Source organism: Ptychodera flava, chromosome 14 (assembly GCF_041260155.1).
Source record: "Ptychodera flava strain L36383 chromosome 14, AS_Pfla_20210202, whole genome shotgun sequence".
NCBI lineage: Eukaryota > Metazoa > Hemichordata > Enteropneusta > Ptychoderidae > Ptychodera > Ptychodera flava.
Window position 1 is genome coordinate 3,089,698 of NC_091941.1, and position 22,646 is coordinate 3,112,343.

The 22,646-nt window shown below is 38.1% G+C and overlaps 3 protein-coding genes across 4 annotated transcripts; all 3 read right to left on the reverse strand.

Moving 5' to 3' along the window:
* Positions 1-482: 482 nt before the first annotated feature.
* On the reverse strand, positions 483-7,139 carry LOC139148970 (uncharacterized). 2 transcript variants are annotated; one of them, XM_070720444.1, is made up of 5 exons: positions 6,940-7,139; positions 5,311-5,416; positions 3,886-4,001; positions 3,303-3,447; positions 483-1,798 (listed from the first exon to the last, which is right to left on the reverse strand). In XM_070720444.1, the coding sequence occupies exons 3-5, from the start codon at positions 3,990-3,992 to the stop codon at positions 1,397-1,399; spliced, it is 654 nt and encodes a 217-aa protein (XP_070576545.1). In that variant the 5' UTR covers positions 3,993-4,001; positions 5,311-5,416; positions 6,940-7,139; the 3' UTR covers positions 483-1,396. The 2 variants fall into 2 exon arrangements, with proteins under 2 accessions (XP_070576545.1, XP_070576546.1); XM_070720445.1 differs by lacking the exon at positions 6,940-7,139 and adding an exon at positions 6,115-6,259.
* A 1,173-nt stretch (positions 7,140-8,312) lies between these two features.
* On the reverse strand, positions 8,313-15,068 carry LOC139148966 (monocarboxylate transporter 1-like). Its single transcript, XM_070720440.1, has 4 exons — positions 14,577-15,068; positions 13,392-13,535; positions 11,500-12,306; positions 8,313-10,886 (listed from the first exon to the last, which is right to left on the reverse strand). Exons 1-4 carry the CDS (start codon positions 14,731-14,733, stop codon positions 10,645-10,647), a joined length of 1,350 nt encoding a protein of 449 aa, XP_070576541.1. The 5' UTR covers positions 14,734-15,068; the 3' UTR covers positions 8,313-10,644.
* An 817-nt stretch (positions 15,069-15,885) lies between these two features.
* LOC139148971 (monocarboxylate transporter 14-like) lies at positions 15,886-21,854 on the reverse strand. The gene is made up of 5 exons (XM_070720447.1): positions 21,767-21,854; positions 20,876-21,198; positions 19,337-19,562; positions 17,878-18,021; positions 15,886-16,978 (listed from the first exon to the last, which is right to left on the reverse strand). Exons 2-5 carry the CDS (start codon positions 20,939-20,941, stop codon positions 16,839-16,841), a joined length of 576 nt encoding a protein of 191 aa, XP_070576548.1. The 5' UTR covers positions 20,942-21,198; positions 21,767-21,854; the 3' UTR covers positions 15,886-16,838.
* Between the last annotated feature and the right edge of the window lie 792 nt (positions 21,855-22,646).

The window sequence follows — 22,646 nt, forward strand, 5'->3', positions numbered from 1 at the left end:
ACTTTTGCGTTAGCCATATCTGTCTTTTCAATTTTTGAGAGACAGCAACAGAGAGAGAATTTTACCAAGACTCATTTTTAGCGTTCAAAATGCGGACACTTGCTTGAAACGGTGGAATGCTGATGACATGCTTTGTTTTGATTTCTCTCTTTGTTGCTAGGTTAACACTTATGTTGACACTCGAGATGGGAAGGACAGACGATGAGAAATGAAATTTTGTCTGTCTCGATAAACGTAAGGTCCTTCAACTGATATAGATAATAGATTACTACAATGAAAGCTTTACAAAAGAGGGATACTCAGTCCTGTTGGGCAATCCGGGACATCAAATGACATCAAATACCAAACAACTCATATTGATAGTGTCCGTTGCATGCAGAACTATTCACTCATATCTACTTAGACCAATCTCTCTCTCTCTCTCTCTCTCTCTCTCTCTCTCTCTCTCTCTCTCTCGTATAATACACATGCACATTTGAAAAGCAATTTTTGCATCGTCATTTTAATAACTTTCAAATTATATATTTCAACTCTGTTAATTAAAAATAAAATGTATGATGATATTGAACAGAGGCAGGCAGTATGGGACATTGACAACATTATGAAGTACACATTTCTTTCACCAAAGGCAATTATTAATCTGCACACTTCGTGAAAAAGTCACAGCTCATCGAAGAAGTGTGCAATTGTTTCCCTCAATTCAACCCAAATCATACGACCCAAAGTCAAACACCTGTTTGAAATGTAAAATAAACAGATTTGATTGCATAACTGAGATCCAAATATCATGTGATTAACTAAAATAGACAGGTTATATCCATTCGTATCACCTGATTGAGCTACGCTTGGCGGGATATCTCCTACTTTAAGTTATATTTACAGAAATATTTTACACGAATGCTGTCATTGCAATCTGAAGGAGAGGAACAACGGTACGGCTTCACAAAAGAGTCAATCTTTTGTCTGTGGATAAGCGATAGACGCAAATCTTTTTAGTTGTGAGATACCATGAATTCCTTTCACTGTAATGGCATAAAAAACTAGTTTGCATCGCTTTAAAAACATTTCCATACAATAGTCGACAGTGTATTTATATGTAAAAAGTTACTGGTGATCATTCCAATATTAAAACAGTTTATTTCTAAGAACATATGTGCCGAAAAGCACCAAAGGTAACGTTGCTCCTGTTTTTGTAAGATACTTTCAACATCCTGTGTTGCATTTCCTGAAATGATTGCCCTATACAATGTGTTATATTTCATTGCGCTAATTATAATACACATTATTTAAAGTTTGTTAGTGGGTTGTAGTAAATGTCAAATTTTGATTCTAAAAAGTCTGTCTGTCATTATAGTTTTCCTTTTTTGGAGATCTTCAATTCTCCGACGACATGTTCTCAGAAATTCTTAAACCGTTTTTTCTGCCAGAGCATACGAGATGCCGTATTGTTCAAGCATGGGTTTGCGTTGACAGATCCGGCCATTGATAGAGCTTGCCCCGCTTCATACATGTCGGCTGTTTTCTGCCCCATTGACGACCTGCCATGAAGACTGCCGTTGGACTTGACATTCACACCACGTAACGGATTGTACATATTGAAATCAAACTCGGCGTCGTTTTTCCCCGACGGCACTCCACCCCAGGTGGCGTCGTCTAAAATCGAAATTTTGGTTTCCGTATTGTCCAGGGCGTCCGGAGAGAATGAATAATTTGACCCAGTTTCTGACAACTCTCTTACTTCTTGAAATTCACCGTCAAATTCTTTTGCAAGGTCAACTTCTCTATCGGGAAGTTTGTCCTGAAACAAGATGAAATACACTGTCATTCTACTTAAAAATATATTATCGTTTGGACCAATATAATTTCCAGTGCAATAAGATTATGTCGGAAAAGATGGAAGGCACATGATAACTGGAAGCCCAACGGCATTGCACATCAGTCTCATTGTTCTAGTCCTCTACGCTGAAATCTTTCTTAAGCTGAATTACAACAAAGTCAAACTAAACTTAAAAGCAATGTTATCTTCATAAAATTTGGCAAATACATAGGGACACAATATCCCATTCCATAGAAATTGGATCAGGACTCCCTAAGATATGAAAAAATGTCAATTTCAAAGTACAGTTGATTTTAGCATTATAAAGTATGGGGGAACTTCCGACTACGTTGTGCAAAAACGAAATAGCAACTGAATGTCAGTATGGTGGTGGTGAAGCAAAGGTTTTATTCTAACCACCCATATCTTTCACTGATATCAGTTTCGTAAAAACTCATAAAACGAAACATAACTGTGAAAATCTTTTTTAGCAAAATTTAAAACGGGGTTCACAATCCTATTTTTATATCCTGATTAGTCAATCACTTGGCGTTCCAAGCGCTATACCTGTAGAGGTGAGGGCGTTTGTCGTGAATGTGTTGACCTCATGCCATAGACCCCGTTTTCTCTTGTGAAATATGAGTTTAGGGTCGCGAAGTCAAAGGACTGCTTCGTAATGCTAATCACTTGCATAAAAGGGAGGTCGGCCTTGTCAGAGAGAATAGTGGATGTACTGTCTCGGACGATCAGAGGCAGCTGCGTAGAAAATATTATTCTATACCTTCATATTAAGAGTACTTCATCTGCCTTTATCATTTAGAAATCAAATAAAAGAAAACACCAGTGAAATTACTTTGCTTTGTGGTTCAAACAGACAGACATCCTGAAAGTTTCAATTTCCTTTGCACGATTGCCAAGATAACTCAAGTCTGACGAAAGGTCAGAGGTCACAAAGTGCCATTTCTTGCTCTGACGCATGACAAAATTATCTATGTAGGTTGCAAATGAAAACCTAACAATGGATAAAGTCAGGCAAGTAAGATCACAAAATGATTCCTATTTTAAGAACCTCAGTAAAACCCAATAACTATATACTTGTGTTCTCATACCCGTCAGCTTATCTATGTCACTCTGCTTTGATCTCTACCGTCCTAAAATCCTGGAAGTCATTGCATTCTTGATCTGTCTGAGTCAGATATACAGTCGAGTTGAAGAAACTCATTCTTTCTAAATTGTCCTGACACTAAATAACGGAGTGATCACAAAACGTAATGGTCGCAAACTGTATATTACTTATGTTGTCATATTTTTGTAACTGTACGATTCAGACTGTAAAAATACTCTGTAGCCTATGTATATGTAAGTGTGATTCTTCACTTGTATATGGACCTCCGGCCACTTGCTCAGGTCTTTTTTAGGCAGGCTTAAAATCCTATTTACTCTCTGAAAACTTGTGCTCTGAATAGTACCTGTGACACTGACTTACCGGTAACGTCATATCTAGCATATCTTCCTTTCCAAACGCCGGATTGTTCGTAACAACATGCTCGTTTTTACCAGTTTCTTTCCGTACCACGTTATCGACTTCATCAATACTCGCCATCGGTGGAGGAGGACTCCCTAACGATTTCCTGAAACGAAAGTTCCGTATATGGTGTTGTTGTGATTTACTTTACATAGAAGGGTAAAACTCAACGTAAGAAATTTAGCAGTGCAATAAATTAAAAGTGATGAGTTTATTCTGAACGGGAATGATTTCAATATGCTTGTTGACATGGTTGTATAATGTTTTAACTTTGAATTTATTACCTCAAATATCATGCATAGACCTCAATCTATTTTAGACATTTGGTTTAGTTTCACTTTAATTTTATATTTCTTAGTCATAATATCGATCACATGACAAGTGAAAGCTCCATTTACGCGATGCTATGTCAATTACCCTTGAAAACGATCGAATTGCCTTGCTGACATGCAAAACAAATTTCTCAAGTTCACCGTCCACCAGTCGTGAGTTCAGGACCCCATACACTGCGCCCTGGTACATACTTGTATGTCTGTCTCCTTACCTCCTTTTGTACATGTGACACGCTACCAATATGAAGACGATGAGAATAACAACAACAACGACGCATGCCACAGCGATAATAATGATCATCACTTTATCCTTATCCATGGTGATTATCTGCAAGAAACAAAACGTTAGAGATCAGGTATTGTTTGTTCATATTTGTTTATTGTTTGTTAAATTTCACATGATTAATGTTTATTACATTGTCACCTGAAGCAGTGTCAGGCTTGTTCCTGCATGATTTCAATTCATGAATTATTCATCAAACGGAGACGTACAGGACTTTACATATCCGCTTGCTTCTAACGAAGCGGAAATATTTGAATGTACAAAGGTACACAATGATTTTTCATCTGTAAATTAATCACGTAAAATTCTCCTGTTTTTAAAACTTCGGCGTAATCTAGCTCAGATTTAAAAAAAAACACGGATGTCATCTCAGGAGAAAATAGTCCATCCGACCATTTTAGTAATAAGAGTACTTGTTGTCCCAATTGGTAATTGAGACATAATGGAGACAAAACAGACAAGCGCACACTGAAATACATCGACCGATTTTCTTTCCGCGTTTCTTATTTTACTTCGAATACACAAACAATGTGAAGACAACTTTCATTACAAAACATCAGGAAACTGAAAGTTACTTCTATTTAGCAGTCAGAGAAACTGTTACACCTTACTTACAATTACTAGAATGTGGGTTAATTCAAGTTTGCACAAAATTCACTAATTAGACAAGATAACATTTTTATAATATCTGTCCCACCGAATCAAAACACGGTCAAACAGAGGCCGTGCATCATGGAAGCAGATCACCTAAGTAAGTATTAAATATTTGAATTTTAAAACACTGGAGAAAATGTTGATATTCGACAAATTCTATTCACTTCACAAAGTTGTGCTCTATGATGTTAGCAAACTGATCGAACAAAGTGGCATCCTATGTACACTGCCACTCATAAATATCAATAAAATTGTCGTATCATGCCCTGGTAATTCCGTAACTTACTCACCGTGAAGTATTTGTCTGAGACACGGCATTGCAATCATGTGATACATAAGCTAAGACTGGCGGTTTCACTCTCAGACAGGGTCAATACCATTAAAAGATTACCGTCCTTTCAATACAAAATCTAAATGAGCGGAGAAGTGGGTTCAAAGGTTACGTTCCTTGGTTTCCAACATACAAGTATATAATACTCTAAATGTGATTGGACTGTATTTTTACATTCTGACTTGACATTACACTTTGACCGACTTTTAGATTTCCGCAGAGTACGGATACGTCAGAACAGTTGATTAAAGATAGATCGACATAAGACGAGTGTCAAGGCAGTTATCTAATTCGGTTACCATACAAAAACCAAATAATAGCGACCACTGTGAGACAACTATTCCGCTGCTGGAGTGAACGCTAAATTACCTTATTAGAGTATGTACTTATGGATGATGAAAGCTCTGGGCGTACTCGCCGCAATCAAACAGAGACACAACAGCCAGTTTTCGATCAGTCACGTCTGTCTCAGCACCTGTGTCGTGAAAATGTGAAAGAAGAGAGTCAGATAGATAATCCACTTGTAAGCTAGAAAACTACGCATTCGGCAGGAATGACTGGTAAAATTATACATAGAAACCATCTCACTCTTACATGTAACGCCTGAGGGCTTACCTGATCACATAGTTTGTTATTACTTACACAGGGGTGTTCACATTTTCAATAGGTTTTTAGCATTGCTCCAGAGGATTCTCGCCACAAGCTTTTATGATCTGTGAATTATCTTAAAGTTGGTGCAAGAAATACTGATGTTGCGGTTTCCATAAAACTGTTTAAATCGATGAAACAGAGGAATTCGGGAAAGGCATGCTGTGATCGAGGCATGGAATAGTCAAGGTGACAGATTTGAAACGTGCTACCTATACTACACGGTATACACTCTGCTCCATATGTTTTCTACAAGTGGCCACCTATGCCATGCCCACGTAGATGGGTCAAGAGTCCATAAACCACACATTTGAATCGCATAAGTATACAAAGATAGCGAAGGTGTTAACGTCCACGTAACACTCTGAAAAGACGATTTCGATTGTAAGCTTAAGTGTACGACCAGTCGTGCAGTAAAATTATTGACTTTAGGAGCTCGTTTTCAGTAAGCACCACTTGTAGAGATGGCAGGATTTTCTGATTGGTATTGACAATTTCAAAATGAAGGTGCACCACGCAACATACCTGCATTTTTAGGCGCGGTCACCCTTTAACACGTGTTCACATAACATTTATAAATATAGTCACTGAGAAATTTAGTCGTAACAAGTGCCGCGCTGTCTCGCATCCTGGATTGTGGCACAAGCACGGTTACTTTACCCTCACATACCGTGATACAAGTGAGACGAAAACGTGAGAACAGTCAGCAAAAACAACGGGATGTGATCAAAGCAATTCACAGCACTAGTGTGACATAGCATGGAGATAATAGACCTCCATAGGCATAGTCAGCATCACAAACATAAAAGAGTATTTACAAAAGACGCAAGTGTCGACGACCTGTTGAATGCCAATCACATTGTGATGGTCTGACGATACAGAATGCCTATGGCTTGTGACCGTTCGTTTGTTTCTTTGCCAGGCGTACGGCTATTTTCAACGGTAGTATCGGTTCTTTAGGAATGAGGGAACACACAATAAAACCCAGGGAAACGAGACTGTTGAGAACGTGCCGTGTTAAAATATAAATTTTCATAAACATGTGAACGTTTTCTTTCGGTGTGCCATACCCTGTCTTAGCGACGCTAGAGAGCTCACAGTACGATTACTATAGATTATCCAAATTTTGCTGCGTTTCAGACGTTAAAATGTCTAAGAATACGTAGAGGTGCATGATAGAAAGTAAGAGCGTGGTGAGCTTATGTGTTTCTGGGCGTTAACCTTTAAGCGACATTCAAAATGGCGTCAGAATTTGCTCTGGAATACACTTTAAACACCGTTCTCGATGATCGGGAATTCGATGATAAATGTCTTAATAATATCACACGAGAATGAGTGACATAAACTTACCATGGTGACCGAATGACGAGTGAGTTTAACTTTCCGACCATTAGACTTTTTAGTTTCACAACGGTGTGTGTATACCGGCCCAAACGTAATGATGACTCAATGAAAGGGAAGGTGTTTTCAGCTGGCCTGCATAACACTATACCTATTAACCTGCCATATAGGTTCTGTGCATTGTCATGTAAATGAAGGGCAATAATGGTGGAATGGTACGGTCACTGCACCGAACATGAACCACGTAACTGCCTTGCTCCGACAGCGCCACCAACCACAAAGTGGTCTGGATGTCGGAACAATATCGATGATACGGTACTATTCCATAAAGGTGACAACACCATCTGGGCTTAGAAGCTTCTGGGGATGGCAGAACAAAATTATACAAATGCCAAACATCCATATCTTATTAACACGGGACCCATCCCAAAATTCTTTCCAACGACATTATGTTACTAGGTAGCGCATGATTGCAGGCGAATGCATATTTTCCATCGCTCTTTATAATTTGATTTTTCGTACCAAAACAAAATTTTGAATAATATAGCAATGTTCGACTATCAGTTTCTACTGCGGGTATTATATACAACATGTGATCACAATGTTTATCCTGAAAGCACCTTGATAATAAAATTGCCACGACCGTGTGTACCCGAAGCCTAATAGTGAATTGAGTTGATTTGGCTCATTTTTAATCATTAAATACAAGTACAAAGTAAAGACTGTGGAGTTAAGACCTGGGATAGAGTCGGTGGGGGAGAGGGTGATGCTTATAATAATTTAAATATCACGTGTTTTGAACTCCACTAAAATGGTGCTCCGCCAGAAATATCACGCAAGAAATGAAATGACTCTCCCTAGACCACTGCGAGAAAAATGGAGGCGCTGACGCAACAAAAAAGGTTCGGGAAAGCATAGAGCATCGCAAGGTTCGTATGGCTCGGTCAGGTCGGCATAATGCAGAGAGAGAGAGAGAGAGAGAGAGAGAGAGAGAGAGAGAGAGAGAGAGAGAGAGAGAGAGAGAGATGGGCATGCACGCACAGACGCCAGGCTGGCAGGGAGAGACAATTAATTCCTTACACGATACTGTACGTTTGCACTGACTCGCTTTTGATTCGCAGAGTTTCATCTGTCCATGATGATGGTGAAATCATACATACTTCGATGACCGATGGAAAGTCGAGAGTAATTTTAGCGACTATCTTATTTTATTCCAACTCTGTTGTATCTCATCCCCCATAGCGGTAGCTCAATTTACCCTGAGATCAAACAAAGAGTGGAAAATGACGAAAACTCTTGAAGAAGGGGTCTGAAAGTAAACTTTTTGTGATAGATATTCTTACTGGTGAATTTGTTCAATATTTGTTGGTATTTTTAATTTCCAAAACAATGTATTGTTTGCTACACGAGTGACACAAATCAAGATTTTCTTACAAATTTATTCCCCGATGTAAAAATTCATCTTTTGCTCGATTAAACGTATTCACGTATGCGAGTGTATTAATGAGCACTTTTGAGATTGCGAATCAACAGACAATACGTCACTATCAATGAAGAATATTCATAAAATCTTGCACTCTCTGTGCCAACTTGTTCACTGATTATGAAATGTATGCCTTCCAGTCAATTTTAAAACAAATAGCGCATAAAATTAATCCATATCCAGATACCTTTAATTGTACTTCATGCTCATTCAGATTATAGCTTATGATTTATTTTCAGCGATCTATCAAATCAATGTCTCGACGGCCCGATCTCTGCACAGTGTTGTCATCGCCCGTCGATGAGAGTCATTCACGGCAAAGCAGTACCGCCGTGGGGGACTCTGCGCTCATCACACGAGCCAAAATAGAACAAGGATCGTAGTTTGCCAGCGATACTACATCTAACTGTTGTGAGCACAGACATTTCTCCCCTTGTCTGTGCTTTGAGGGACGGTGTCACCCGGATTTTTGAATAATAAAACAACCGTTTTGTCGCATTTTATGACTCTAATCTCGAAAAAATCTAAAAATGTATGAATGTCATTAAATTTTCACGAAAACAACAAATTGGCCTTGTAGTGGGGCAGGAGCTGCAACTGTTGATAATTTTTTCAACATTTCTATGCAGTGAATCAAACAGTTTCTTGGTGTCTCTCTACAACGTGCTGAAAAACACAATCTTCAGTTTGTCAACAAAGCCTGTTTATCTAAATATTGGTGATAATTGAATTAGAGTTCACACTGAAAGTCATTTGTCAATAATACAAATGCACGGTACAGTCCATTGGCAAGCTGAATACTGGACAGCTCAACATGCTGTACAGGGAGTAGAAAAATAACGCAATTGTATGAACTGAACAAAAATATTGTCAAAATACAAAGTTAATACATGCAGCTACTGCCCTGCTACTGCATACCGGCAATGACATTGATAGCTCTGACTATGCTTAAGAAGAGTTTCGGTCATAGGACACTCAATTGACAGTGAAACATTCATGTACATAAGATCGGCCAGAGAGCAACACATAGAAGACTAGGGGAATAACAGTTACCATGGAGTTTCGAATTCTGGCATTTGGGAACATTCAAATATTAGAGAAAAAGGATGGGGTCACCATGCTTGATCTTGTACAAATGTACGATGAAAAGTCACAGTTTTTCTCAAATCACTTAAAATCAAAATAATAAACCATTCATTTCAAGTTCATGCAGAGAATGAAATTTTCACATCTCATTCTACAATAACACAAAAGTAAAACTTTGAACAGTAAAGACTCTAATTTAAATGAAATATGTGTGACTAAATGAAATCATTTATTTTTTTACCAAATTTGTCATTATTACACCCAAAATTTCTGAGATTAAAACATTAATTTGATGGAATATTTTAACCTTCCAGTATTATCAATTTTGTAAAACATTTATAAGTAGCATCTAAGTAGTATGTCTTGTACTTTTGAAAAAAATTTCGGTAGGTCATCACTGTGCTCAGTTTTTCACAAATTGGTAAAAACGTAGCCAGGAACACACGATTTTCATACTCTCTCATGATTGTCATTTTGTGTGCTTTTCAGATGGTGTCATTGACCTGGCCAGAGTTGGATAAACTCAAGTCGGCTTAGACTGATAAATCCAAAAGTCCACTGATGCATTTAAAAATGAATCAATTTAAGAACTTGCCCTAGGTATATGGCTCTACAACCTGCTGATCAGAGGTAGTGATGAACATCTGCGTGCAGAACTACGTAATATACGTGTATTTTTACTCTGCGTGCATTCCTAATAAATATGCGGCCATAAGGTAATTTGGGGGAGACTTGAAAATTTTTGAGGGTATTGAGGGGGGACTTGAAAATTGTTGAGGGTATTGAGGGGCATCTGAAAAAAATAAGATTTCAATCGCGATTCCTCCAGCCCAGCCCCCTCCCCAGCACTTTTTTAAACTCAGCCTTAGCAAAATAAGTATGTAGTCCAACGGTTTATGTATGTCGAAGAAATGCCTTTAAGCCATCGAGAGGGGGGGGGGCAGAATTCTACTAAAATTCCTGACAACATGAATCAAGTACATTACTATACCACATCATCGATGAAAACCCCTTTTTTCCCTTTATCACGCATGATCATCCCTAAATAATGTCCCCATATTTCTAAAAGTGTGGCATGCAACATAATCATATCGTCCTCGGCTGATCTTTAACTGTTCCAATTTTCGAGCAATGCCTTCCAGGAATTATGCTAAGGTTTCCTCATTTCCCTTGGCTGTTTCATTATATTTTGGTCCTGTACGACCCTTCCCCCCTCCTAGCAATGGTTTCTTCTCATTTTCTAAGTCCAGTAGGCTCTGGCGTCTTTGGGCTGGACTTGGTCTGACGAATGGGTCTAAGGCTACCATCCAGAGACCAGCAAATACGGAGCAAGCACCGTAAAAGTAAAATGAGTAATCGTAGTCTCCAGTCGAGTCGTATATATAACCTGCAGAGACAAAAACAACAGATTTTTGTACATTTATTCGGAAAAGTTAAGATTTGTAAAAAAACCCATCAAAATATGTACCGATACTGATCAAAACTTCCGACGAGTGCATGGCAATATAGACTATAGCGTTCATGAGCCCCTTTCTGTCATGAAATTTTGAAATGTGATCAACACTTATGTATAGCTCTTATTTGACTTAACGTGAAAAATATTTATTATCAATGCATTGCCATGATTGTACTTTTCTCGTTTCGTCGTCAAGACTAACTGCATGTAGCTGATCGGAAAAAGAGAGAAATTTGTCGATAAAAACTTCAAGGCGATTGCCAAGCTTACAAAGACATTAAAATACCTGACTTGAAATGGTTGTGCTTCACTGGCAAATGCATTTGAAAATTCGGTGCGGTATATGTACACAAACTGAAAATTTCTATCGCAGTCTATGTCTTCATAGTGGGTTCTTCAAGTCATGACAGCTATTAAGCATGTCGTATTCAGGAAACATGAAATGATCTCTGGCTACCCATCTTTGTTAGAGAACTTCTGAAATGGTGTTTGTGTACAGAATACAACAGAAAATTTCAAGTACTTTCCCGTAGTTTGAAGTTACCTGCAATAGCTGGGCCGAAAAACGCTCCGATAGCTATAGTCGGGGTTACCAGTCCGATGGCAGCCGTTACCTTCTGTGGTCCTACTATGTCACGGATTACCTGGATCTGTAATGACGAGATAACGCCAATGGCGAAACCAAGCAGCGCAAAGTAAACTGTGTATGAGGCATAAGTTTCTGTGAATGCGCTGACAATGTTGAACACTCCCCCAAGGAAAATCGATAGGGCAAACATGTAGATACTGTTCCCTCGTCTCATCAAATTTGGTGCAAGTCGTCCAAATATACCCGTTAGTCCGAGGACTGACACAAGCAGTGATAACTGTTGGGGCGGAGCGAGATCGAGCTCTTCTGCGCGCGCAAATCCGTGTGGTACTGCTCCGAATAGACCGAAGCCGAGACCCAACATAACTGCCACGGAGTAGACTGTAAATTGCTTGTACCTAAGGAACAAAACAAGGTCAAGTCTTTCGAAAAGTGCGCGTATCTTAGATTTTCCCTCGCCATCAATGGTGTCTTCTTCATAATCACGTGAACTGCCTGCTGTGGATTTTGATGCGTCCTCAGCAGTTGCTGGTGTCTTGAAGAGAAGAGCGCAGATGCACATCTGCAAATTCATTCCCGCGTAAACAAATAATGTTGGTCTCCACCCGTAGGCATTTATCAGGGCTTGGAACAAAGGAGGCAGCAACATACCTCCGATTCCACTACCGACCATGATCAGTGAATTTGCCAGGACATATCTTCTTTTGATGTACATTGCAACGATACCGATACTAGGACTGTAGATGAGGGCGTAACCAAGTCCTGTGCGATTGTATAAAGGAAGGTAAACTTCATTAGGATGTATTCAATCCGCCTTGCAGAAAGTTTTAAGAGAAGGAATATGCTACAAACAAAAAAAACTTCAATGAGTTGTCTCACGTAAAACAGTTAGCTGTACATTTATTGAATATTAAACGAGAGATTGTTATTTTCCCGGTAAATAATCCTGCCTAACATTGGAACATTTGAAGAGTGCTATGTATTGTGGGATATCTGTACCTTGGAAACTTGCAGAAAGGGATGTATACATGGTATATGTACTGTTGTTTTAGAGTTGATATGTTGTCATACAGGATCGACAAGAATGATGTTGTGTGTTTGTTACTATCTATTGAGCCGCTAAGCATACTATAGGATTTAAGTTGTATGGAGACTTCTCCTGTAACACAGACTGATGATGATATGCCAATGCATTTCAATTCTACATAAGGTAGCTTCAGTAATCAGGAGGGGCGAGCAGTAGAAAATCGGGGTGGTCCTTCTATGTAAAATGTGACCTTCCCCTATTCCTCTCTGAAATGTGAACAACCCTCATGTTTCCCAATTTAGTAAAACATTACCTCTTGCTAAGAATTTCAAGTTTGCGATGTATATATAATTATATTTAAACACTTTGTTATGGTAAAGTATACAGCACATTGTTATTTGTAACGCCTGAAACTGACGCTCACAAGAAAATAGGTTTTTAGAATTGGTGTCGTTTGTTTGCTGTTATTTGTACGTCAATGAATACTTTTATGTACTGAACTGGTGTAATTTGTTACTGTTGTTAAATCATTCCTCGATACTAGAAACACACATTGAGAATTTAAATCCTTCATAACATTAGCAAAATCAATGGGGCCCTCCCAAACCTTAAGTTTGCAAACTTTGACATCGACCTTCCCCAAAGGGTAGGTTTTGTAAAAAAAATGGCACTTCCCAAAGTTCCCCGGCCCACCTTCCCTCGAAATAACGGAAGCTCCTGAAAGTGACAGTCATAAAATGATCAATGTAGCTGTTGTCAGTACTGCCAATACCCACTAGATGATTGTGTGTTTGTATATACATATCCTAGTCTTACTCACCTACGAGAACTCCAAATGTGATATTGACTACTTCAATAGTTGGAGCGAATGTACTTATAAATACGCCCGCCGACGAAATTAGAGTTCCCGCTGTGACGGTGGCACGATGACCGAACCGTTTCGTGCATAAGTTCGCTATTGGACCTGTTGATTGAGAGAGGAGATTTGTATTTGAAATATTAAGTCCACACCGAGCACTTCAAATTTGGCCTCGGTGCGGCAAAAATACGTAATAAATGTTGATATGATGAGCGATATTCCCGTTTGATCAATAAAACTCATAGAAAAATGTTTGATCGCAAGACGTGCGTGCAGAATGTAGAGTCTAACTCGATCTCCCGCCTCTTTTATTATCTGGTCTCGTTTTTACATTTGTGTAATTTGTGTCAATACTAGTTGTAGTAATAGCCAACAAGTCTGGGAATAAAAATCAAACGTAAAATCTATAAAATCTTGCATTGCCACACATAATGTGCACAGAACGTTTTTCGCGAATGACGCAAATAATGGACATCATTTATAGCAGTTGGAATCATGAAAGTTGGTAACTCCGCCGAGTAGCAGATCACTCACACTCAGTACTTTATGTAAAACATTCCATTTCTGAAATATTCCATTATTGGCACTGTGAAAAGCACATCACAAAATATATTTTGCAAACAACACGAAGCCTCACTTGAGACAAGCATTGTAAAAAAACTAATGCCTGGGGTGACTTTCCTTTAGAGCACTTGTGCACGATGTGAAATTACATTCGAGTGTCGCTCGAATTTTTCATTAATTTAATCGAGTAGAGAGTTTATAAGGTACCTTGGAATCTACAGTAAAGTACCAATGTGGTAAAGTTGAGCCGCTACGTCAATAAAACGAAAAAAAAACACATTGTGTATTCAACCAGACATAACACACGTAGTAAACTATATCTCAGTCTGGCTCCATTCTTATGGAAAACACTTTCAACGATCAGCTAGCATAAAACGGGGATCATGTACCTTTTACACTATATATGACCTCGCCAAAGGTCACGCCCTGACACTTTCCCTTGATGCACTTCACTACAAGGTTCCCTGACATGAACTAAAATGTTAGAAATCAGTTTTCGATCGTACGATTGTGGACGCAATATTACATCACAAAGTATGATAATGCCGAAGGATAAGAGATAAGGTTGATCATTAAACTTACCGCATCCGAACTGGAACAAGAACATCAAGGACAAGAGCCATGACGTGGTTGCTGAACTTGCATTGAAGTCCTGTTGCAGTGCAACAAATAATGGCGCTATACCTTGCTGTAGACCCAGAACAAATACGTTACAAACATGCGATGCCAAGACAACCATCCATCCGTAGAAACTGCCATCTTGTTGTGAAGCATTCGCGGCGTCTCGTCGGCCAGACTGCTTGTTCCATGTTGTTTTGCGACCTTTCAGGACAGCCTCTCCTTAAACGACGATTACTGCAGACACTGGGCGCGAATGATTACTGATTAATTCGATCTAAAATTACGAGCTGGTCAGTGCAGCCATAGATGGACATTATGTTCATTCTGTAGCGACAATGCCGAAGTATTAAACGACTGATCACATGCAGCTTTCACGAGCATCGCATTGAGCAGAGAATTTTTGAAAGACGAAAGCTATATACACCTCTTCATATCCAATGAAAGTCCGTGCATGATGCGTGACGTCACGTCGGGTCATGGAACCCAATATTGTAAATCATGACAGGGTATAACCACTGAAGCCAGGTCCTTTCAGCAGCACAATAGAGCAAAACAGTCAGACGACGACCTCATGTATGGTCTTTGTTAATGTTGATCCCTCCTGGATAGTTGTACGAGGAATGAATACAAAACACTCTCTGAATTGATCTCGAAGTGGCTTTGCTCCGTGCGGCAAATGGTATAGTGATCTGCACTACATTTGCAGGCCTGACAGAATCCTCCGAATTCGATCATGATTTCCAAAATAAATAGATGTAAACCCCACAGAGCGAGAATAGCCGATAGAAAGTGTTAACGCAATGGTCGGCTAATTAACAATTTTTTTGAATTCCTACATGTACCCTCTCACTGACAGTGTCGGGGTCCACTGACGTTACGGCTGACTGTTAATATTTAGGTCATCTATCCGTTAAAGACCAAAGGTACAGAAACAAACAAACTTCTGGATGTCAGGCACTATCTGTCGTCGTTTCGTCGTTTTAACCTAATTAAACACTTTGAGCCTGAAGTTATAATTGTGATGATGATGATGACGCTGATGATGATGATAATGTAAGTTATACTATTAAAGTGAGCTTATTAATCTAAAAAGTGAGAATGAAATCGAGTTCAAATGAAGGAAAAACTTAAACTTTACAAAAGATATTAAAATGTCCAGACCCACAGACCTTGCACACTTTAAAGAAACAGTACCCCCTCCTCCCCAAAAAACAGAAGCCGACCAAAACTTGTTTGGAGGCAACAATAATCAGATATAGGCTGCAGAATGTTTGTACAAAATGTGATGTGAACTTTTTAAACAAGTTTTTTATTGAAGTCATCAGTTTACAATCTCAATAGTGGGAGAGTACATACACGTCTATTACAAAAACTGCAAGAAGTCAAGAAGTCTCAGAGACTATATGCATATGAAAATTAAACAATAAGATTTTCCAACTACATGTAATGCATTCACTGTATTTTGGTTCTAGAAATAAAGAGTGTTCAGAATAACACCCCTTATGGTTGTTGTGTAAAGTCAATTTGTTCTTTTTGACTGCTATACAATATTCTACTTTCTGTATCTTTTATAGTAATGTTATGAAAATCAAATGTTTTGGATTCTGATTTTCAAGCTTTGCCAGATAAATATGACGTTTGGCAATCAAAATTAGAAAATTAACCAATGTGGAGAGGTTCTTATCTCCAGGAAAAACATTAAGACCAACATTACTACCTAATAATATGAGAAAACCATGCAAACACTCCTTTGTGAATTCACAATCATAGAAAATATATAATAATGTTTCAACTTCCTTTTTACAAAAAGTACAATTATTTGATGGAACCCTTTGTGGTGTCAATTTAAATAGAACACTATTGGTAGGTGGAATGTTATATAGAATTTTAAACTGGAATTCACGGAGTTTCGTATGATTGTAGTCTACAGTAAACTATTATATATATATATATATATATATATATATATATATATATATATATATATATATATATATAATGTGTGTGTATGTGTGTGTGTGTTTGTGTGTGTATAACACTTGCAAGCGATATATATTGGACGGTATAGTCAATGTATAAGCTGTATGACATATGAAATTTTTGTGATGTTTCTATGCAGTTGGTCACTTAACCGGATGCTGTACAGTTCCATTTGTAAAAATTCCGCTTTGTGATTGACATTATGTGACTGAACGATCATTCAACGTCCTTCATCTGTAAAATCTAACCATAGACTCTCCGGTTCCAGATTTTCCTCTTCTGAACTCGTGGAATACACAGGAAAATGAGTGTTGCCAAAATGTACAGACCCCCACCGATGTAGAAAGCGACCCTGAAGGACTGTGTGTGGTCGTATGTCACACCTGCAAAGTTACGAAGAAAATATTCTGTAAGAGAAATCGCCATGAACAATAAAAGTAGTTATCAATCGTCCTTTAAAGTGGCATTATCCATTCCTTATTTACTTACAATTCTAGCAAGTATGTAAATTTAATGGATTTGATCACTCTCTGAACAAAGTGTAAACTTAGAGAACACGTTTGACCATAGACTCCGTTTGATCAATTTGCATATTTTTAAAAACAAAATTGATGTTCTAAACCTTCTCCTACCGATTTGAAATAGTATTATAAAAGTAATTACTTTAGTCTTCACTTGTTTTCAAACCAGACTACCATAAACGGTGTTACAATTTGTTACAAAATATTTTATCTTAGCGGTAGATGTTGCTTTCTGCATTTGAACTCTGTCAGATATAAGTTTTCTAACTGTGATAAAGACAGGGACTTTACACTTGCACAATTACGCACACTTGGTTAACATATGTACGAAGATTATAATTTGTATTCCAAAGTTATTGTAACTTTTAACATATCAGATGGTTTTCATCGGGGAAAATAAATTTACTTATTTATCCACTTCTTTACTTATTCATTCATCTTAAGCTGGCTTTCCCAGGTAAACGTAAAATTGTTATCACAAATGTAAGATTATTCTCATTTCATTCCTAATAAGGAAGTTAAAATACCTTATGGATTGTTTGTATTGTCATCAGGCCTGATAAACTCTCTTTCACTCGTAACACACTTATGAGAACATTTAGGGATTTCGAAGTACCTCTCCTCTGAAACGGCTCCAAAACCCAACGGCAGGTATATGTAATATTACTAGTAGCGTCAAATATTGCTTCTAAACTATTGAAAGAATTACGTTATATCGTGTGTCTGTGCCATAGATGTCGATCGTGACAGGCTATTCCTACCTGCAATGCTTGGACCAACCATTACCGCAAGGCCACTTGCCACATCAGTCAGTGTCCAAGCCTCTGGCAATATCTCCATGCCGAAAAGATCCATACACGCTTTGAACAAGAGGGAATTTATCACGCCAGTACAGAATCCAAAACCTACAAAACAGACAAAGTTTCTTTATTTTCTTTATGTTCCTGATATTGTTTTCGGTTATGCTTAATTAATTGCACTATTATTATTTTCATGTGAATGAGATACAAAAATACTCTACCTTTCCATATAAATCGAAATACATCACAAATTACTTCAAGTAAAATCACAAATTATTTTCAGTACGAAGTAATTATATCTCTTCCTTAAGTTTAGCTATCATCAGACTACTTTTGCCCTCAGGATGTTTGCCTTAGGGTTGGGACGTACCATTGTAATATAGATATAGATAATGCTGAAAGTCGATAAATAATATTTGCTTTGATGACGACACTTTGAAATGATCTCAGATCGTCTGTTTAAAAGAGTATATTTGTATGAATTTCTCGTGGAGGCTCAGATTGCATTTTTTGTGACATGGGAGTATGGATTGCATAAAAAAATGCAATCGAGCCTCCAAGAGAAATTCATACTCCTCAGATATCCAGAAATGTGCTCCCTCAACAATAGAAACGAATTAGTATCGACCTGCAGACACAGGAGAAAATTTCTCTTGTGCAGTCACTAATTATTCAACCTTTGCAACAAACAGGTGCCAACAAAAACAAAACAAAAGAAATCGTTCCCCGCCCAACGTTTCAGTCGTTCACAGCCACCCGATGAGAGTGGGCGGCTCTGCAGCCTATACGAAACAAATTTGTAGTGGAAATGTAATATTTTAGATTATCCTGATCAACTCAGTTGTGTATATATATATATATATATATATATATATATATATATATATATATATATATATATATATATATATATATATATATATATATATATATATAATATATTATAGCCCAAACATGGGACTATGTGCCCGAGGGTAGGTGACCATTTGCCCGACGTAAGGAGGGCAAATGGTCTCCTGCCCCGAGGGTACATAGTCCCTTGTTTGGGCTATAATGTTTTTATTACATGCCTCTCTTACTCAGTTTGCACCAAAAATATTTACGTTTATTGGCAATTTATAGTCAAATGCTTTATTTTCATTTTAGACGAAAAACTGTTAGAAATAGAACGATTTTCACATCCAAAAGTTTTCAAGTTGAAAATAGTTCCGGTTCACTTTCAGTCCAGTGATGACTATGCGGCCCGCGACGTCATCGGCGAGTTACCATTGAATCCTATGGAGCGCGCGACGTTCGATATACGAGGCATGTAATAAATATATATATTCAGACAACACACACAGGCGCATGGACGCATGCATATACGAATACGAATGGCCTTTTTTCAAATACTGAAATTATCCCGATTTGTAGCGCTCACCTGACACAAAAATCACCATCCCGGAGAAAGAGGTTATCAGAAGTAAACTGAAGATGCTAAGTGCCATCACTACGTACGATAGACAATAAAGGTAGATCACATGGAATGGAAGACGGTCACCAACCAAAGACGTTGTTATACGACCCAGTAGATCTGCAATGCCCATAATAGTGAGGGCAAAAGCTCCCCGCAATTCTGGAATTCCAATCGTTGTCATGAATTTTATCTGAATTCAAAGAAAATTGTATCATCGATTAAAAGCTTTTCGCGATTAAATTTATCATCATCGTTTCAGACATCAACGTTAAGGCGTGAAATTTAGAGTTATGTAAACTAACCGCCTATCCAAAACACAATAAAGATCATTGTTTCTCATTACTAGTATTTGGTGCGGGTTTGGTTTGAATGATGACTGCGTGCCAGCGTATAACGTGATCCATAAGTTTGTTTTGCGTTTACTACAGATATAGGTGCGATCCATCTATTGACAACTCTGTATGTACAGCACTTTGGGTCCGCCGGTATAGGGTGAAGGAAATTGGCCCCTTACATCAAACAGGGTGTATTCTGTACGCCATATTATATGTTTGTTTGTATTCGCATATAGCTACGGTGGGAGTATAACACGAACAAATGACACCATCCAACTTCCTGAATTCGCTGTCTTACATGTGATCATGGCAGGTGGAAACCCACATACACTGGCAGTGTCATAGCATCATTTTATTCTCACACCCTGCATTATCGAGCGAATAGCATATTTTCGTGTCACAAATGCTTATTTGTCATGCTCTGTCCCTACAATAGTGGCGTGTATTGGAGGAATGGGATGCCGCGTAGAATCAAATTTGAGCACAAACAGGAGACGTACTTCAAACTTTCAAAGTGAACGGGTTTCGTGGATCTCCCTTCGGTGACAAATGTATGAAAATAGACCGAAGTACTGTATTACGAGTGGTTTCTTTGTCTTCTACATCTCAATATAATGTTGTTACTAAATGCTGTTTACAGGTACGGCTACGACAATAACACTTTAATAGGTATAAACACGTTTCGAACAGCTTTAAGTATGAATGAGTCAGAATCATATTTTTACGTGGAATAATGTTAGCCAAAGAAAGTCACTCGTGCAATGTTATTTCCATAATAACGTAAACCAGTATTTACTTACAATCATAGAATCATAGATAGAGACAGAATTCCCTAACTCTTGTGAGATATTGCATCGCCATCATTATTTAATACACATGTAAAGAAAGCCAAAGTTGTTCTTTTAAGAAAAGGAGTGAATTATGTTTTACAAATGAACGAAAAAGAAAACTTACTATTGACGTTCGCTTGGATTGACCTTTTAAAACCACTTAAGTCAGATAATAAATATTGAAAAGCGGACACCCAACAATCCTCTTCTTTTCACTTGCCGTCATATACTTTTTTCCGGCGAGGGTTTGTTTCGTTATTTTGTGTTTAAATATATGCTCTCTTCTTCCACACTAACTAATTTAAATTGCAATAACGTGGACGATATTTTTAACTTACCATGTTAACAAAGGGAAATAGCAAAGACAGGTACGCCAAGACATTTCCGACAATCCAGAGCCACATTCCCGGTGCTTGAAAGGCTTTCTGAAAAGATATGACATATCGACCAAAAGTCTGCGGTTGCTGCACTTTGTTAGATCCAGTTGAACATTCCAGTCGAAGGTTAGAAGATCCGACCTTTTTCCATGGTCTTTCACTTGGAACAGGTGTGTACGTCAAAACGCAGGGTATACCGACCACACACAAGACACCACTAAATATTCTGAAAGTGTTTCGCCACCCGATATGCGCGCATAAAACCTCGATCAGTGGATTGGAACCTGGAGCACATAAAGCATATGAAAGAAATTACATGTAAAGCAACGTTAATTTGGTGTTGCTTTCCATCAATTTGAGACTAATCTTTACGTTGATATTTGTAGATTCGGTCAGTTTCCGGTCATATGCAATTCCTCAATGGGCAAACAGTACCGAAGTACTATGCGCGGTAATGTGATGTCTGCAGCCATTATTGTAATAATCCGTACATTATGATACACATTACCACATTAGCCGCGTTGCAGTTTTAGGAGTTTCGTATATTATCGGTAAAAAATGAGATTACATTGTCAGGATCGCTCTTTGCAATACTCATTGTGCAATACCAGGAACACGATTGGAACTAATTTGGGATAATTGGATTTTCATATTTTTCGAATTGCTCAAAAGCGTTAGGTGCGCTATTGCTTATTGTTCCAATATTACAAGTTACTCATAAAAACGAGTGTGTAATATAAAAAGAGCATGAGATAACATTTGTACATTAAATCGACATTACTTCACCATACAATTATCCCAAATTAGTTCCAATCGTGTTCCTGAGGATAGATTCTTCATAAATAAACTTACCAACACTCCAGCCAAGTGAAGCGAAACACGTCGCTCGAGCGCTGTTTTTCGGGGAAAGTATAGCCCGATCAAGTTCAGTGACGAATTGTCAATAAAATTTGTTCCGACTCCGTAAAGTAAGCTGTAGGTCAGGAATAGAAGACTGGGTATCGTCACAAAAGATGACGCTAACATTCCCGTGGAACATAGGACGACCCCTGCAACTGCAACTTTTCTGTGTCCGTACTGTTTGAACAAGCCAGTCGATATTGGTGTGGCAAGGAAAATAATACCGAACGCCATGGATCCGATCCATCCTAACACGGAAAAAAAACAAACCCCAAATTATCACGAAAAATATTTTACGGAGATGATTTTCCTTTCAACTGATATAATGAGGCATATATGCTCTTATCAGACGTCATTATCCGACAATATGGCAAAGTATTGTATGCAGAATTTAATTATTGATAGAAGTTATCAGAACAATTTGCCTTTTGATTTTAGTTTGTTGCATTCAAAATAAACAAAATTATCTATTTTGAATCTACCTAGAATCTTTTTTGTCCGTCAATTCACTGCCTTTTATTGCCAGTTTTCTTGTTCATTGTTAATTGTTACTCATGCATTAGTCACCCTAGCGCGTTTCTTTTGTTCATACGAATTGAGATAAGGGTTCGTATTAAGTATATCTGGAACTTCATCAGGAGCAGATGACATTATTAGGAAGGGCACTGGTTTTGTGAATTTACCAATTATTGTTGACGTTGGGCGCATCAACTTGATTTAAAGTACATTATTTCTGATAGACAGATAGACAGACAGACAGACAGACAGACAGACAGACAGACAGACAGATAGATAGATAGATAGATAGATAGATAGATAGATAGATAGATAG

Excerpts from the sequence above, each read along its gene's own strand:
- LOC139148971 (XM_070720447.1), bottom strand. The coding sequence starts at position 20,941 with ATGTGGCTCTGGATTGTCGGAAATGTCTTGGCGTACCTGTCTTTGCTA. Across the intron at positions 19,563-20,875 it reads TATTTCCCTTTGTTAACATG|ATAAAATTCATGACAACGAT; the intron begins GTAAGTTAAAAA and ends CTTTGAATTCAG. Across the intron at positions 16,979-17,877 it reads GGTTGGTCCAAGCATTGCAG|GTGTGACATACGACCACACA; the intron begins GTAGGAATAGCC and ends GTAACTTTGCAG.
- LOC139148970 (XM_070720444.1), bottom strand. The coding sequence starts at position 3,992 with ATGGATAAGGATAAAGTGATGATCATTATTATCGCTGTGGCATGCGTC. Across the intron at positions 3,448-3,885 it reads TGTCACATGTACAAAAGGAG|GAAATCGTTAGGGAGTCCTC; the intron begins GTAAGGAGACAG and ends CTTTCGTTTCAG. Across the intron at positions 1,799-3,302 it reads TGCTAGATATGACGTTACCG|GACAAACTTCCCGATAGAGA; the intron begins GTAAGTCAGTGT and ends ATCTTGTTTCAG.
- LOC139148966 (XM_070720440.1), bottom strand. The coding sequence starts at position 14,733 with ATGGTTGTCTTGGCATCGCATGTTTGTAACGTATTTGTTCTGGGTCTA. Across the intron at positions 13,536-14,576 it reads CTTGTTCCAGTTCGGATGCG|GTCCAATAGCGAACTTATGC; the intron begins GTAAGTTTAATG and ends CTCAATCAACAG. Across the intron at positions 10,887-11,499 it reads TTTCGGCCCAGCTATTGCAG|GTTATATATACGACTCGACT; the intron begins GTAACTTCAAAC and ends TTGTCTCTGCAG.